The 19,032-nt window shown below is 41.7% G+C and overlaps 1 protein-coding gene across 1 annotated transcript in view; it reads left to right on the top strand.

Annotated features, from left to right (window-relative positions):
• Window positions 1-19,032, top strand: part of MYLK3 (myosin light chain kinase 3) — a 529,860-nt gene that overhangs the window by 329,320 nt on the left and 181,508 nt on the right. The window contains exon 9 of the mRNA XM_069607066.1: window positions 15,674-15,744. Coding sequence (XP_069463167.1) covers window positions 15,674-15,744 — 71 coding nt within the window. The remainder of the gene's footprint in view (window positions 1-15,673; window positions 15,745-19,032) is intronic.

The following is a 19,032-nucleotide window of genomic DNA, read 5'->3' on the forward strand; positions in this document are numbered from 1 at the left end:
CCCATACCTCATATACTCGTTCAATCACACGTGCATACACAAACATAAAAACATACACATACAAAATTACATTTTACTTACCTCCGCCCGGATCATGCTCGCCTCAGACACTGCCTCCTGTGACAAGGACCCTCCAGCTCCCATGCACAAGAACAGGAAACGGGAAGCGCCCCAAAGCACTTCCTGGTTTTTACACATGTGCGCAGGAGCCGGAGTGCTACTTTGCCAGCATGCCGTTGAGCGTGGAGGTGTGGGGAGGATCAGGACCACCCCCTCGCACATTCAGTAGTGCAGTTCCCCAGCCTGCATCCCCAAAGGGGAATCAAAATGCCCCAGCCTTACATGGTCCATTGGACATGCGCTCTGGGGAATGTAAACTGTTAAAGGGAAACCACGTTTTCCGTTGACAGTTTTAACCGCTGCTCTTCCATAATGGGCAACGGTATAAGTGGGTCAGTGCTCCCTCACCTATTATGATGAACCGCTCCTGATTGTACCTGTAACTTTGGACCTAAATAAATGGAACTTACTTCAAGACCTTCGGTTCCCAAGGGCGTTGAACCTACCAGCGCCTTCAGACCATACCAATGGTATATAAGGCGCTATATAAATGCAAAATAACAATAACAATAACAATTACTCTGATCTGTCTGGTTTGAGTGGTATGCCCAGCATGCAACAGGGACCAAGCCTGACTTGCATATGTACATTCCCTTCTGTAATGGCATAGCAGACTGAAAAGCTGTGGTCTGGAGGGAGATCAATGCCTGTGATTTCGATTAATTCAAAACCTTCCAGCCATCATCTTTTTGTTTTGAGGATGTTGAGCAATTACACAATGTACAAGTACAGTTTAACACGTTTTTTTAAGATGCGCAACACAAGATCTTCAGTTCATTAAATGCCTATCAGTACCAGGCAAGTATTCTAGCCAAAATAAAAAACTACTCAATAAACTCGGGTCAGGGATGGGGAACTCAAAACGTAGTTCTCCAGACACTCCCTGCATCACAGGTTGATGAACTACTTTAACATAATAATCTTACTCCTATTCTTACAGGTATTGTAACAACTAGAGTCCAACAGTAAAGGACAACAAAACGTTTCAATCTATTCTTTTTAAACCCTTAGCCTCCAAGCTAACCCTAAGCAACAGCAAAAGAGTTCTCTGAGTTTGGCAAACAAGAGTGTTCATAAACCGATTCCTCTGAAGTTCCTCCCTATTCTAGAAATGATGCAAACATCAGAAGACTTCCTGGGCAGCCTCCTCCTCATGTTACTCCAGGGTCTGCCTTCAGCATGCAGGGCTCTGGTCAGCACCAATCCCTTAGCCCTCTCCATAGACCTTGTTTCAATTAAAACATCAATCTTCCGGGGTCTCACCAGAACCTGATGGTTCACCCTAGCTCCTCATAGGTCTCACTGTGACCTCTGGTTCTCTCATGCTTCTCACAGGTTCCTCCATGATCTTTGATTCTCTCAGCACAACACTCTTGCCCGCCCACCACATTCAGGGTTCTTTTCTGGCAGATGCTGTTCTCACCCTCCTGCCATTTTTCTTTATCTACTTGAGGTTTTCCTCTCTAGGATTGTGTCCATAATTGGAGGTCGCATATTCCTTGCTATTCATCCAAGGTTTGAATGCTGACTACATGAAAAGTCAGACCATATCTTCTGGTAGGAAAGCAAGACAAGGTGATATTCCCTTTATATCTGCTGTTTGATAGTATAATGGACTTTGGCACTCCTGCACTGGTTTAAGAATGCTATTGTGGCCTATGGCATCTGGTGTGCTAACCTGGCACAATGGAGTGTGCCCGTAACATGCTAATCCAGAGTAATGGAGTCTCTAAGTGGACATGATGAAATCTGTAAGGCTGTACTAAATGGCCATAAAGTTATCTAGCTATACTGAGATAAATGGGTATGAAAGTATAACAGTATAGTTCTGACTGTTACGGGTAAGGGATAGTGCTATATGTAGTATGTAATATGTGACCCCCAGCTTCCACCACTCTATTGTAACCTGGAAGTGGCATTAATTGGATATTTTTTGTATGTATTTATATGTACCCAAAGTGTCTTTTAACTAAGCTTTAAGTTTTTTTGTCCTGTTGCGCCCAGCTACCTAAGGGTCTGGTGCGCATTACCAAATAAATAAACAAACAAACCAACAAACAATAGTCTACCATGTATAGTTTTATGTTTTCTAATTCCTCATTCACTGTTATGTTAATGGAATTTCAAAGCATCAATGTGACAAATGTTACAATTCTGCAGTATCTTACTCATTGCAGTTTTTGACATGTCAGACTACTGTCTTCTGGAACACCAAACCTATGCAAGCTGGTTCTCCTAGGGCCTCATTACGGGTTTGCCGGAAAACCCGTTTGTAGGCGTCGGGTTACCGGCAACCCACAACACCGTTCCACCGCCCGACTTCCCGGAGCCACCAGGACATTATGGCAGGTGGCGGAACCGGTAAATAACCCCTGTTGGACTCCTTGGAAATAGGGTCAATTAAGCACTGTTGCTATTGGTGCCTGTGCTTCAGTGAGAGACACACCAGTAGGGACCTGAAAACCCAGCAGGTCGGGCCTGCCCGGGGTATCCGGAGCCTCTACCAGCATTTGCATAGTATGGCGGTCCAGAAAGGGTGCCATTACGTTGCTACCGGCACCCTTATTTCCGGACCGCCATACTTGGAATGAGGGCCTAGTGGCCAGGCCATGCATAGGCTGAACAACCTCAGCAGGTTTATGGGATTAGCCCCGACTGTAAACTGCTTATTCGTCGTTTTTTATCCAAGTTTAGGATGCTAGCTGAAGGGGCGGCTATATCATATCTTTTGATATGAAAGTAAGATAAGTGGTCTGTCCCATTATATCCAATGCCTTGATAGTATAATGGACTCTGGCACTGCAGTGCTAACTGGACATACTGGAGTTTGGCCTTACTGTACAATCTTGGCTTATGGCATCTGCCTTTACTGTGTTAACCTGGCATTCTGCACGGAGTAAGGGAATCTCTAACTGGATATGATGAAATCTGGCATGCTGTATGAACTAGTCATAATAGTATCTAGCCATACTGAGATAAATGGGCATAAACGTACAATGCTTATTTATTTATTTTTGCATTTGTTGCAGCGCACTGAACCCTTCGGTATCTAGGTGCTAGTTCCATTATGAGAAAAAAATGTTGACTGGAATGACAAGGGATAGTTGGCTTGTATGCTTTTCTTTTTTTTATTTTGCATTCAATGTTAAGTTAATGTCAATGTTCGAAGCATAAATGGGACAAATGTTACCATTCTGCAGTGTCCTACTCTTTACAACTTACTATGCCAAATCAGACTGCAGCCATCTGGAAACCCAGACCCATACAAGCTGGTACACCCAGACTCAGTCAAATGCTACCAGGCCACAAAAAGGCCAAGCAACCTCAACCCGGGGTTATGGGCTTAGCCTTTTAATACACCCTCAACCAGTCTTGCACTTAACTGCTGTGTGAAAGTCCCTTGCCTGACCTGTCGGACAGTGAGGTGGTCAAAGGGGCTAGGGTACACCCCAAACTAGTGGATGCTGTAACCAGCGCAAGTATACAGAGGATCCTCGGATCCAACCCTACTGTATCTATGTGTTAAGGCAGGGGGCAGTCACAGGAGTAATCCCAACCTGACCCATTCGACAGGCATCCAAGACAACCCAGGGGCAGTCACAGGTTTACTCACATCGTTATACGCAGAGAGAGATCCAGGACCACCTGAGAGACAGGTATAGGATCACTCACCCCACTACCACCTGTACAAATTTACAAGGCTCCCAAGGGGGTTGGAACATGGGCTCCCATGTCTCATGCCACAACAAGGAAAAGGGGAGGCCCAAAGCCCTTTTCATGATACTGGCATATTAGAATAGCCATTCAAGTCCCCTAGTCAAACTCCAATATCCATTGTAGAATTTAAAGCTTCTCCATTTAATGGAATAATGTTACAACATTTTAAAGCATCTGAGAAATGAGAAAACACAGCGTGGCTCATACTCGGGCAGTTCACGGAAGTCCTGTGGTTATAAACTTTCACCCAACTACAGTGCGAGCAGAAAAGTAAGCAAACCCCATTCTCCCAGCTCCACTAGCATTGCTGGGATCACCAACTTGCAACTTCTCATGACAAATACATGGTAAAGGTAATAGGCATCACTCAATACTTATCAGAGTATTTTCTGACCCCAAATACAAATGCTGAGAAAGGAAGGACCCAGATTGACACAGGTAACCGTAGCAGGGATTCAAGGAGGAGGGATGAAGATCCCATAGTTGCCCATGGCCTCACTGAAATCCAAGATGGCAAAAGGCGCTTATGTAACCCCAGGCCAGCTCCCTACCAGAGCATGTGACCAACAGCACATGGCCCGATCACAGTAAAGTGCGATCCTCAGTACACGGGCATCCTTAATATGCTTAAGCACTGCCCAAGGAGAGGGAGAATTGTACTATAAAGAACTCCCAGTTCAGTCTGTGGGGAATTCAATTAGCAATTGGAAGATTGGAAGAAGGAGTTTGGTGAAGAGTGATGAGACAGAGGAGTACAGGTAGTAGAGCAGTAGGGGAGAGCTGGGGGTTTGAGGTAGAGTCTGGAGGTGATTGGTGCAGAAGGAAGCATCAGCAAGTGAATTGGAGGTCTGAGAAAATGAATGAGGTTGGACGGGGGATCTTTCATATATGGGAAAGGGAGAGGCCTTCTACATGAGAAAAATTGTTGGGACGTGGAGGAGGCATACCATCAGAGAAAGACAGTTGTGAGGATGTTGGAAAAAGAAGGGGCTTTCGTCTGGAGGAGTGGTGTTGTTGAGAAGGCGTGGATGTGGACTATAAGAGAAAGAGAGGTGTGAAGGGGCCAGAGGTGAGTTGATATCGTCTGAAGAGAGAGCGAGCGAGAGAGGAGTTTGTAGAAGAGGAAATATCAGGACATCTACAGACCAGAAAAGGGAAGGAAGTTAAAGTTCTAAACATCAGTGGTTGAGTGTGAAGGTCTGAGGGGATATGACTACAATACATGAGGAGGCGGGAGGAAAACAGGCCCCCCTACTAGAGGGAGGACCAGGAAGGTTTTTGCAGACCAGTTCAGCCAGAACAGACTCTAAAAATGCCGCCTCTGACCCATCCTCTAACTTGGGGGAGTACCTGTACCCCTTGACCACCTCACTAGAAGTCCCAATAATCAATCAGGGGACTTTGTCACAATAGCCTTAGGAGATGACTGTACAACCCTGTGAGAGGGACACAATTGCCACAAAGAGTGAAGGAGCTTTAAGGGAAGAGTAAAAAAAGTTAGGTTAATGAATTTATCTTTTATAATGCACTTAACTCGGGAGACCAATCTCTAAGCATAGGACCGAGATGCGAACCTGTGTTGCTCTGCGTTGTCTTGCTTCCAAGACAAGCACATTGCCCCTGAGCTATCCTCCCAACCTAGGATTAGGGTCCAAGATACCACCAGCAGCCCCAATATTTCTCTAGATAACCCTCAATACGTGGAGTAGGATGGTGAAGCATTACCCTAAAGGAAAAAAAAAGAAAATAGTTCTGGTCAGGAAAAAGGCAGATAATCAAGATCATAGGCTCAAAAGGTCCCAAATGGCCTGGAGGAGACCTTCCCGTGTAGCATGAGGATGCACACTACTTTAGAGCCACCCATAGCCAATGCAAATGCTCCACATTAAGTCCCTACATGTTACCCCCTGCAACCAATAAAGGACCTCAATTACAAGTTCCTCAGTGCTGTAAAGGGGGGACTGTTTACTCAGACAGTGAGGATGCCGAGAGAAGGTTGCAATAAGGGGGAAGTTGGAGACAAAGAATTGGAGTGTGTAAGGCTATGACGTTGATGAGAGTAGAGAGAAGGAGTGTGAGAACAAAGGAAATGTGGAGAATTAGATAACAGCTCAGGAGAGGAGGAGGAAAATAAAAGAAAGGAACAGGAGAAGCAGAGAAACAGCGCAGTGTATTAACAGCATAGGAGAGGAGGAGTGTAAGAAGAGCCGGTATAAGAAGAAGAAGAGGAGCAGCACAAAGGAGAAGACGGTGAAATAGGACAGGGGAATATGAGGATTCATGGAGAAGAAGAGGAGTAGCAGAATGAAGGGGAGAAAAGAATTACTGCAAAGAAGATGAGAATGGTGAGATGGTTGAAACAAGGAAAAGAGTAGAAACAGCAGAGACGTGGCGAGGAGAAATTCACGATCTTGCTCCCCCATATCTCTCCTCTCTCATTTCATTCTACACTCCCTCCCACTCTCTCCGATACGCTGATCTCTTCCTTCTCTCTGTTCCCCCGTCCTCATGTGCCTCCTCTCGTTTCTGCTCCTTTCAGCTCCTTGCCCCACTACACTGGAACTCCTTACCTCTCTCTATCCGTTCCACCCCCACCTATTCCTCCTTTTGTGTTTCCTTGAAATCGCTTCTTCTCCACTCCCCACCCTGACACTCCTATCCCCTCCTTCCACCTTCCTCTCTCCTCCTTAGACCTTCCCCTTCCTACCTTTCTCTTCCTGCTCCATTCCTCTTAGTCCCCTCTCCTCCTCTCTCATCCTCAGTCTATTCCACTTCCTGTCTACCACTTCCCTCTCCTTCTCCACCCCCTCCTTTCTCAAAATTGTTCTACTTACTATTTTACTGGATTGATTCATATTTTGTAATTTGCTTCTACTGTTTTCATCTTTATTGTATCCTTGTTGTTGTTATAATGTAAAGCGCTTTGGCGTAAAGTGCTATATAAACACAATAAACATAAACATGATGCTGTGGTTGAGTAGTTGTTTGGGGTCAACCTCATAGGCCTTGCGCCCTTTTTATACTAATGAAAATCTCACGTGTCGCGTCTGTGTGAAAGGGTGTTTGGAGGAACCCGTACCCCTCCTCTGAGGTTTTAGACAAGTATAGGTAAAGATTTCACACGGTGACTGTGCCACACAAATTTAGCCAAATAAGTGCAAACCAGTTGTAAGTCACAAATCTCCCGTGGGAGAGCCCTTTTTATTTGACACGCGTTCTCAAAACAGGGCATAACACAACATAACACAATGCCATTATGATCACTGTTCAAAGCACAATGAAATTAGAGTGTATAAGAAGACAGAGATGAGGGAGGGGCAAAGAGTGGGATTTAGTGGAAATGAGAAGGATAGAATAAATAATCCTCGAGTTAGTTGCATGTTAATTGTCACATGACAGTGTTAGATGTGAAACATCAGGTATACTATATTAAGGTGTTTCTCATCTGACACCCAACTGAATAATTCTCTGAATGTTACACATGCCTACTTGATTAAACATATTCATATTGTTCTCTATGGGCCAAGTGACGTTTCACCTTAATGAATATAGAGTAATAGTCTTACCATCACTCTGTTGAGTCTGGTACGAGCCAATATTAGTTGTCTTGTGTTCAAATCCCTGGGTTAGAATCCCACCTAAAACGGATGTTGTACAAATAAAACAAATTGCAAAATGGTTCCAATAGGTCATTGCATATCCCAGGTCCTGAGATATTGCCTATTTATGACTGCTAATTTCGATTTGTATACTGGACAGATGCCAATTTTCTGTCATTATCGAATAGTATTAAAGGTAATAGGAGTGCCAATGACGTTAAGTTGCGCGCGGGCAAACGCTATTTTTTAAAATTAGCGAGCATTTACTGGTATTCATATAATCATATTTGGTTGTGCGTGCACCCGTGGGAAAACGTTCTACACATTGCTTTGTGTGAATGTGAAAGAATCATCCATGTCACATCGCTAAAAGTGGCTAGTGCCTGTTTGTGCATTGCATAATTGTGCTGCATTTTGTACGTCCCCATACATATAATTATACTATCTCCGAGTAACGTTAATGGGCGGCCGCAAGGATGGTGCTGCCCATCCTCCTGGTGGCTTACCTGCTAGGTGCAGTGACCCCTTGACACGCGTCGGCAGTTCTGTAAAATCGCTGAGTCAATGACTAGACGAGTGTTTATAATTGTATCCATGACAATGATATGAAGTCCTTTTTCGGTGTCAATGGCTAACTGAAAAGAGAGCTGCCATGTTTTGGGCTGTAAAATTCAGCACCTATGTGGAAACAAATGAAGTCTGACCCAAACCACTATGGGTATGTTGAAATGTGTCCACGACCACTTGTTTGGCTAACGTTATTTAATTGAATACCTTTTATTAGTCTGTTATATAACAAATGGGATTGACTAGTGGATTCGAGACTAGAAATCTGTGCGCCAATGATCACCCTCAAAATGCTATTACAGGTTATATCAGGTGAGAAGATGTGTGCTAGCAGCAATCACTCAGGTCCCACCAACCTATCCACCCCAGTTGGCACAAATGAATACAGAATTAAGGGTATGGGATGGTGATGCGCTCAGCACCAGTAAGAAAGTGGTTAGAATCACTCAAGTTTGAGAATTAAATGATGACTTTAATTCAGTTGCGAACAGCCGACACGTGTTTCGACACGCTGGTCGTTTTCAAGCCGAAGACTTCAATGATAAGTAGTTCTGAATAACAATCAAATGAACATGTTTTAATGTGTCCCAGTGTTTTTAAAAATAGGGCAAACTTTGCCCTAGTGCTAATACTGTGCAAACTTTGCACTTGCAAAGTTTCTGTAATCTGGCCCCAGGAGTGTTTATGGTAACACCTGCAATAGTGTGAGCATAAGGGTATGTAAGTATCAGAGCCTAGCATGCAGTTACTTGAGCAATGATGGTGTACCCTGGGCATATGATGGCAACAGCTGGAAAATGATGTGAGTGCCTCAACATATATCCAAATACCCGAACAATAACAATACAGTGACTATACATCACTTGAAACTATTGTAGTGTCAATGCTTGTTCTGAAAATGTACTTGGAATTAGCTTGTATCTGGGAAGTGCTGTTTAGCTTGTCAGACCAAGAGCCAATTGGAATAACTGTTTATGAGAAGGACTTTTGAGCATATCGCAGTTTTTTCTCACTTGCATCAGTTCTATCATCAGAACATAGTACCATTATTTCAGTTCCAAAATCTCCATGAGACACGGTCAATATAGCAGCTCAGGGAGCTCTTTATTATTTAAATCGTATGTGTCTCTGAGTCCTTCAACATGGGTCACGATGCCTGCTGTAAGTGATTTCAACCCGGCACTTCACCTAAGTCAATGCCTAGTGTGGGATGCACAATTGAAACCCTTAATTATATATTTATGTCTATAAGTTCTTTTAGTTCTAAATGATGTACCCTTATATCACGCCCCTCTCTTTTAATCCCCCCTCCTTCCCCCGGTCGCACTGTACCAGGAAGCAGGCTGTTTTGCAAAGTTAAAAGGATTTATTTTATGTATTTCACAATATATATATATCACACTATTTAATATTTATACAAGGATCACCAATGGGTGATGTCACAATAAATCTCTTGAATCTCAAGGAGTAATGATAGGAAATAATGCAGCATAGAATAATACTTTGTGTGGATTCAATCAAAATGCAATGTGATTACTCTTTCCCCCCTGCACACTACTCAATCCCCCAATATGCAATATAGAGAGATGGAAGGAGAGAAAACAGGTTTCAGGAATACAGAATTCAACAACACAGTATCAATCCCAATTTCCCCCAGCAAACTCAGAGAAAAACCGGAATGATTGCAAACTTGTCAAAAATGGTTTTGAATGTGGCTTTGAATGAAATGGTAAAAAACACTGAAAATGGATTTAATTCACTAAAATAGTTTCAATACTAGTGGGAGCCGCTTTTTATGGTATCTGACAAACACTAGCAATTATTATTGAATAACTAGCAGGTTGAAAACTTAATTCTGAGGTCGGATGCAAAGAACAGCTATTTCACACGTGATGGATTGGAGCCAAACGAAAAATTCGCGGCAAACTTTTCCGCGCGCGGTAAGCGTGATTGTGGAAAAACTAGAAGGAGTTGGGATGCAGTTTTAGGTGCGTTGAAAGCTGAGGATGTTAGCTTCAATTAGACACAATTTACGTTTCACAGTGAAGAAGTTATGAAGGTTTTTGTGGAGGTCGATTTTTTTCAGAAAGAGGCAAAATTTGCAAAACAAAGATGCGCTTTTAAAATTATACACAAGATTTCTTTACACTAGGGAGACTATGAAGCCACAAGCTACACGACAGCACAGCCACCAACCCAGCGACGCCTCTGGATGGTTTCTACCTGCCGAGACGCTTGCCTTTCTTCAGAAAATATATTAGCGCAAAGATGATTTTAACACTACTATTACCAAAGGACTATAGGGATGAGAGAAATATTCAGGTAAAACAAAAGATTTTCTACAAAGCAGTTCTGGATATAATAGAATGGGTTTGGATAGGATTACTTATGGATAATATATTTTCTAGCAACAATCCTATGCTATGTATACTCACTACCATTGTTTGGAATGGACCCGTCAGGGATCTGGTCAGGGAGACTTTCTGGACAGGAATTCAGCTAGCACACCGGACTGGACTCAAGGCGCTTTGGTTCTGCACTCAGCACGGCACACTGGACACTGCACGGCGGGGCTGGACTGGGTCTGACGGGTTGCTTCTGGTTCGCAGCTATCTGGTCACAGCTCTGCTATACTGGGTTCGCTCTCTGGATTCTGGCAAGAATTCTTAGCAAGAAAGCAGCAACAGCTCAGCAAGGCTGTTCTTTTTGGTTCCCCTTGGAGGTCTGGGGTAAAATCTGGTTTCAGGATTTATTAAAGGCCAAGCTGGGAAGGGTTCAGCTTTGGAAGTTGGCCTTTCTGCTTTCAAATTTTCGAGTCTAAAGTCTGGAGTCTTGGATATGGATTTCTCTTGCAAAGTGCTCCGCCGGCAATCGGATGGTGGGTGGATGTGTGTGTCCTCTAAGCTATCTCTATTCATTTCTTTTCTAAAGGGGTGGGTATTCTGAATTATGCTAGGCACACCCCTAGGAATTCTATTGGTTAGAGCATTTCCTCCCCCCTGATTTGAGAAGAAAACAGATTGTCATGATGACGCTGTATTTTATGATCCAGGGAGAACCTCCCCTTTGTTTCTGCACAGAATATCTATTTTTCATACAAGACATATTTACAATTTTACAAACTAGCTAGCAATAGCATATTAATATCACAGATTTGGTGGAGAAAGTATTCATGCCAGCCCCATGTCGGTGAGAGCTTGGGTTCAGATTTGGCAGTTTTTCGCTTTTTTGGTCTGGTACCCAATGTCAGATTTGTCCACCTTTTTACACACATGTGCGCATGATATCTGGGCATAATCATGTGAAGTTTCCTGTTTCTGGCATCACTACAATTGCTACAGAACCACACATTCTGTAGTCATGCCCCTGAACATAGCACAGAGTTCTGAGTAGTTTTAAAACATGACCATAATTTTCATATTAACACTACTGTCTTTTACACATTTTTACAATTTTGCACAGTCCTCTGTCAGTCCATTTCAAAAATATACTTTCTTGTGCTTTAAGAATACACATAACTGTCTGTCCCGCCCCCAAAGTTTTGGTGGGTCAAGAGCAATCTCTACCCCTTTCCTCTGGCAGGGGTTTCTGTTGACACTCGCATCTGCATATTCTTTTCAGTCCAGGAAATCCTTTGTCTCTCTCAGGGGCAGCAGAGCAAAATCCCCTCCCCACTTCATTAACACCTGACTGAGAGTTCCTGGCTTTGCTGAGAAGCAGGAGAGCTGCCTTGTTGGAGCAAACTGTGGAATGTGCTTTGAAGTTCTTTGGCTGGTATCAGTTCATCTTAAAACCCAACTTGTTTAAATGTGTCTTTGATAAAATAAACTTACATTTCAAAATAGGCAAACAGATCTCTAATTCCAGTCTTTTTAAAGCATAGAGATTAAGTAGTGGCAACCTATATTGCTTTTGATGGCAAGTCACTTAATTTCAACCATGTGATTTTAACTGCACAAGTTAAGCTTACAGCGTAAATAAAGGACAGCTTTCATACAGGCGGCCGACGGTACCGCGCCCATCTTTTACAGATTTTCACAGACAAGCACACTGTGGATATTCTTATGATGGATTCTGCTTCTCCTGACATTGTGTGCTTATGTGGATTCCTTAAATAAGGTGATGGTTAACACCCAGCAAGGATGTTGGATATTTCTTGATGTTTGGAACCATTATTTTGCAATTTCAGCAGCCAAAGTAAAAACGGATTTCAGAGCACCTTTGGGTTTCCTGGCAATAAAGCACTGCCTTTCATGTAGTTTCCATTTATTTTCCCTCTGTGGGCAGACCAATGACAGGTTTTAGCAGTGTGGTCTCCTGTTCCACCACTGACACAGGCAATGTAGATTGGCAGCCAACTTTTCCGGTTTCGCTGCGCAATTTATGAGAGGTTTAGCGCACATAGGGCTTTTTGCGGCCATTTTGCTGGTTCTGGTGCCACCAGCACATAGTGATGTCGCAGGGCAGAGCCTAGTGGGTCAATGCATCCCGCACTGCAAATGCATGCCCTGCCCATTACACACACATGTGCACCATTTTCTATGAGCACTCAGGGGAAGGTCAAAGCCTGAACATTTGCTTATGGAATCGAGGAGTTATGCCTGATAAATTGGAGCCTCATCACTGAACCGCTGCTTTAACTTTTTAAAACATTCATAATTCAGCTATTTAATGTGGTCCAGTACAGAGAAGCGCTATACATAAAAGGCAGCTTTATCGGGCATGAGCAATTACTATACAGTAAGTGCTTAAAACCTGATGCAATAATTCATTCATGGTGTACAGAGCCTAGGTGAACTGGTTGAGGCTGTGAAAGGTATTCATAAAACTAAACTCTGACAGCTAAGCAGTTAGATCAGTCCCTGACAAACAATGCTCCAAGGGGAACTGATAGAAAGTGCATAGTGTCAACATTAACCTAAATACATATGTTCATCTAGTTTGGAAGACCAGTATTAATAAGACCAGCTTTTCAAATCGCACTCAATGTCAGATTCTTTCCGCTTCTAAGTGCTTTAATAAGATTTTAATATTACCCAATTTAATGCTACTCGTTAATTAAACTTGCGAGGTGAGTGCTTAGAATATGTCAAAGGTGAGCCATTGCTCTTTTCCCCTTTTGTGCAAATCAGGCACTCTTTTGAAAACATTTTACTATATGTAAAATAAGGCGTTCAATATTGCAATGAACTAAACCTAAAAGGCAATTTTCCCCAATATTAACAATCTCCTATTTCGCTATATGTTGTCATTATGTTATTATTATTTTTATTGTTTTTAATTTGTATTTTGGTTTGTAAAAACCTTTGTGCAATACAAGAAAAAATGTAAAACTATAAATGCATATTGAGCAATTAATAACAGCATACTAATACAATATAAAACCAAAAATAAATAAAGCTTTACAGTTCACACCTTTTCAAAAATATACTTCCAAATATATAATACAGAATAATCTCAGGCACTTTTTCCCTACTGATCTTTTCCGAACGGCCAGCTCTCACTCCAAACAGTATACATGGTTTTAATAAAGTATGTCTGTGAAATGGTTAGCTTATGATTGTGACCCATAAATAATCACGACTCCTTTGATGACAGGAATTTATTTGGGGGTGCCAAACAAAAACCCAAGACACATTTTCCAAAGTTTCAAAGGACAATATTCAAGTACACAAACATTTTATGATAACAATGTAACCAGGCTCTAAAATGCCCTGCTCCTTCCAGAGACTGCAAGTTCTTTGGTCCTTTGGAAGACTCCTTCTAGGTCCCCAGGTTTCCAAAGAATGAAACAGGTTCAATCTAAAACACATGAATATTAAACACAACTTGGGATCTGGGAATCGTCTTAGATAGCTGCGAACTGTATCGTATTTCCTAATAGTCTTCGCATATTCCTGTAAAGAGATATTGTTTCGAACACCCTCATATTGCCTCGCCTCATCAAATTTGAGTCATTTCCATTTCACCCTGGCTGTTTTTGGTACTAGTAGGGCAGCATCACAACCCACCTCCTGTAATACTAAATTACAACCATCTCAAAAGGAGTTTAGGGCTGCTGATGATGCAACAATTACAATCTCTTTCAAAATAAAATACAATGAATTTGCTGGATGATATAACATTTTATGAAAAATTATCAGGTTCCTAGATAATGTAAGGGAGCTAATTGATTGCAATCCTAACTCCAATCAAATAGCAACTAGTGGGGTACATTTTGGAACACTTAAAACCCTTCGATGATATCCAGCTCTTTGTCAAACAGGGTATCCACTACTTCTATACCATAAAGTAAGTCTAGTTGGATTTTTGGTGTATAAAATCTTAATGCTGGGATCATTGACCATTTACAGAATTGGGTCATGAGTGGGGTGAGTTTTCTATCCAATTTGGCTGAAGCTTCAGCCCTGCTATACGAACAAGATATAAAAAATAACCAAGAAATTATTATTGCCACACATTTAAAGCTAGCTATACTGTTATTATGGCTTCCCATCTACCCCATACTGCTTAATTTGAACATGTTGGCTAAGGACAGTCAGAAGGACACTGATCAACCGTAAAGCGTAGACTGCGTAGGCCACAATGTCAATCCTGGTGCTGGATAAGGTCCATTTATTGCCTCTGACCCCAAGTGGTGAATGTAAAGGATCTTGTTAGTTTCTATTTCGGAATAAGAGGTGGGTATCAATAAGAAGGAATAATGGAGGAAGGAAAGACTCATGGGAGGCCCTCTTTGGAGGAATGACATGTAGGAGAGCCAGTGCATACCATACGTGGCCATGCTTTCTACTCGCAACTCATTTTATACACATAACCTCCATTTTAAACTCCACCCGATTAGCAGTATTAAGAAGAATTTAGAAGAATGGTCAATTTGCAATTTTTTTTAATAGCCCAAAATTGGGTGAATTGTCAATTGAATACTTATGCCTAAAGACCACTTGGGGTTGTGAACAATACTTGGAGAGGTTAACATGCCCAGGAAATCAGACTCTGTCTATTAAATTTAGATTGAATCTCCTTACTCTAGCTACTTCTACTGCTAAGTGGTGCAAAGGGAATTCAGATGGCTGCCAGTTTTGGAAAAATATCAGTGAAAACTTAATTCATTTTGTATTCTTTTGTCCCGCTTATATGGTCTACAGACAAACGTCTTTGATCCTATGTATGCATTGGCGAGTAATAATATTCTGGGTTCTAGATCTGCTATGGTATTTTTTAAAACCTTGACGTTGCAAGAAGTATTTGAGGATTTTTCTAAACACCTGGATGCAGACTGGACACTTTATGTCAATGAATCATAGACTGTTTTATAGAAAAATCTATGTATTTATAATGTATGAACTATATGAATGTTGTGTTTTATGCTTTGATGGTTATGTGTTTTCTTATCCGAATAAAGCTATTTACTACTAAATCCACCCCCTTTAGGCTATAGCTTCATAATATGGACTGTCCATTATTCATCTAGACCTGCCATAGTAACGGTGAAGACTCAAAGAAAACATTTTATAAGATTCCCGTACATAGTCAGTCACCAAAATAGCAAATTTGATTTATATATGCTACCTATATCTTCCTATTTATAATTCTTTATGTCTAAAATTGTTGCACATATTTTCGCACATACGTGTATGTAATTGAAAAATGTGCTTTTGCCTTTACAGCCTGAAAACATCCTATGTGTGAACCACACTGGAAACCAAATAAAAATTATTGACTTTGGTTTGGCCAGAAGGTAAGGTGCATTTCATATAAATGGCTCCCAGGGCAATTTAGTTTTCAAGCATGTTTCTTGTTTCTGTGCATTATTCATTTATTTTATTTATAGACTGGTGTTTTATATGGCTTCAACTTTGAACACTGTCGCTTCTCAGTGCCTTCTGCATGACCTTGTTTGTCGGGCAGTAGTGGGATTCAGGCCTTGCAAAATCTACTTGGCCACTAGCATTGGCAAGTAGATTTTGTTAAGAGCGAGAACCATTTCCATGGTACTCGTCCATGCTGGTGAGTATGGGTATGTCAGAAACGTTTATTTGACATTTACTGCAAACAAACTCTCCTTGCAGTAAATGGCAAATACATTTCACTGTGCATGGCTGGCCTTTTGTCTGGCAGCATTGCACCAAATGTGAAGTGTGCTTACGGTGACGGACACATTTTTACAGATGGAACTGGTAAATATTTTGTCACTGTGGGGCGAGTGCATTTCTTTTAGGTCGAGTGTGTAAACTAAGAAACTCTCCCTGCAGGTGTAGTCGGATTTTTAAGGATTCGATAGGCCTGTATCTGTATGGATAACCTATGTGCAGATTATTTTCAGAGCAGTCTGCATATATAAAATGGATGAATGCCCAGAAAAAAAAAACAATAAAACGAATTAAAAAAGCAAAACATACATACATGGTAGCTCAATAGCATTGAAATTGAAAGTGTTATCATTTTTAAATACCATATGTTCACTAGAATGAACTATAGGATGGGGCAACTGCTTAGCTGGATCTTAATTAGTACTCAATAGTTTGTAAAAAAGTAGTATCTAAATGAGGAACTGTATGATCTGTAAATAATTGATACCACGAAAGCATGGAATCAAGTATGAATGCTGTTATTCTATTTTAAGTGAAGATCTGTCTGTATAGTGTGATTAGTTAAAGTTTTAGCGATTAGAAGCATGTGAATTTATGTGAAAAATTTTAGTGGTTGGAAATTTTGTATGAAAATGTTGTAAATTGTGAAAGGTTTATATAAACCAAACAATAAAAGAATAATAATAAAAAAGCAAAACACCCTTGAAATCCCCCCAAAAAAGGATTTTGTGAACAAATCAAAAAATCAAAAAACAGGGGAGAGCAGGGTTAAATATAGATTAGGGGGATGAGTGGAAGACCGAGGGATGGATGGGGCAACCCTCCTAAGAGGCAAGCAGAATGTGCACATTAAAACCAATCAAACATAGACATTTCCAGGCAACGCATTTGTTATCACAACTCATTGCGAATGATAATTGGTGGTCCCATTGAATCCCCCTTTTGATGCTAATGTGGGTACTTCCAAATTGCAAGTATGTCCAATAAGCAGGTTATGCACGTTACCATTTTATTTGTAAATGCAATCTTGTTTTCTAAATATATACATTTTTGAGGAATGAAACAGAATTTTCGATATGCAGTACACACCAAATAGTTTAGAAAGCAATATAGTGGGCTACACTCAGTTGATGCTGCTGCAAAAGACATTTTACTATAGGAAATGATTTAGCCTAGATTAACCTGAATCATTTAACTAACTCTAGTGGAATGTGGGGACTCATTTTAAGGAATCTTTTATACTCTAAAAAAGATCTATTTCTCTTTGGAAAAGCAGTTGGTGAAAAGTAACCTTTATCGCATTACTTACTCTGGGGCGCGATTCTGAGCTTTTGCAAAAACTGGAGTGGAACACCGGCATTCTCCCCTCCAGTTTCCAGCACCACTATTCTGAGCTGGGTGGAAGGATTGGAGGGGAGCTGTCGTGCTTTCCAGTTGCAAAAGCTCATAAAATGTTTTGTTCTGGGTGCAAAGTGTGCACCAGTTCAACTATAAGGAGTTCTAAAATATCTGCCATTTGTCTTATTTACTTAAGTCTTGTTGTCTTACCATGTACAGGTAAGTAGATGCCTAGGTTCAGGTCTTGAAGGGCCAGTGGTTGATTTGGACTGGGAGCCTGTCTGCGAAAGTCAGAGGACTTGGGCTGCTGGGTGGATTACGAAGCTAAGCCGACGGCAGGAGCTCTACCTCGAGGAGTGGAAACGAGCTGTGTCATTCAAAACGTGTCCACTGAACCTAGGCGTCTACTTACCTGTACCTGTACGCGTCAAAACCTGAACCTAGGCCTCTACTTTCCTGTACCTGGTGGACGCACTTCCTTCTTTTTAACTTTGACCCGACCACAAACAAACTGTCCTGAAGACCGTTCGGTACTACTCAGCAGCGCTGCTTCACTCTATACAGCGCTGCCACCTGTCATCTGAATACCGAACCAGAAACACCTAATTGTGTGTCGACAATGTTAATGTATTGTCATTTCAAGCAATACATGAAATACCTCTGTCACTCTGCCTACTAACTCACAAAAATGCAGACCATGATGGACTAAAAAATGCACTTTTTCAGTGCAATGGCGCAGCTTGTAAATATGTCTTGTTTTTTGTTAGTATAAATTAAAGCTTTGAATTGTTTTGATATCCCTGTATCTAAAGGTGTTTTCTCTTGAGCTAGCAGCTGCCTAGCTCCGCTGCTAATTTGTGACCCCATGTCACGCCTTTGGTTAGGGTAGCTTTGACTCACTCTTGCTCTTACTGTACTTCCTGCCCTCCAGAGTCAAGTCCCCTGCAAAAAAAGAGGGTTCCGCCCATTTACTTCTCATTAAGTCTTGTTGAGCCATCACTCAGTAAATTAGAAAAGGGGTGTTGCCCTCCAGGGAAATGCCTAGCTTTCGAAGGAAAAACTTGTGTAGAAATGTAACAAGTGCTTTACAAAGGGGAATGCCCCGGCAGTGCCTGCCCTGAATTAAAGATGGCCACTAGGGCTGTTGTCAGGTCAAAAATCAGGTACATGCAAAAGCCGAGGCTTTGCTGACCAGCCGCCATATTCTTAGTTTAACAGAATATGTTGCTTTTACGAATGTGTTGCTCCTCCATGGAACAATACTTTTTTATTTTCGCATGCACCTCAGAATCGGCCTCATATTCTGCAGAAATACAGTGTATTCGTACTGCCGCCGCAAAGACGCGTGTTTACAAGGAAAAGGACTTAGTTCTGAGGTGAATCGCTTCAGTAAAGCATTGCAAGGATTTTGTAAATGTTCACAGGTGTTATGTTGTATAATCCCTGCTTGCACGCATGCCAACATGCTTTGTGCATCTGAACTAATAAAGATGGTCAGCTCCACGCAGTCCAGTGTGGGTGACTCTTGTAACTGTGAAGGGACTCCAAAGGCAATATTCCGGTAACAAACAGGTTTTGTTTGGCTGTACACAATAGGA

This window comes from Ambystoma mexicanum, chromosome 1p, assembly GCF_040938575.1.
Source record: "Ambystoma mexicanum isolate Mex_15411 chromosome 1p, UKY_AmexF1_1, whole genome shotgun sequence".
Taxonomy (NCBI): Eukaryota; Metazoa; Chordata; class Amphibia; order Caudata; family Ambystomatidae; genus Ambystoma; species Ambystoma mexicanum.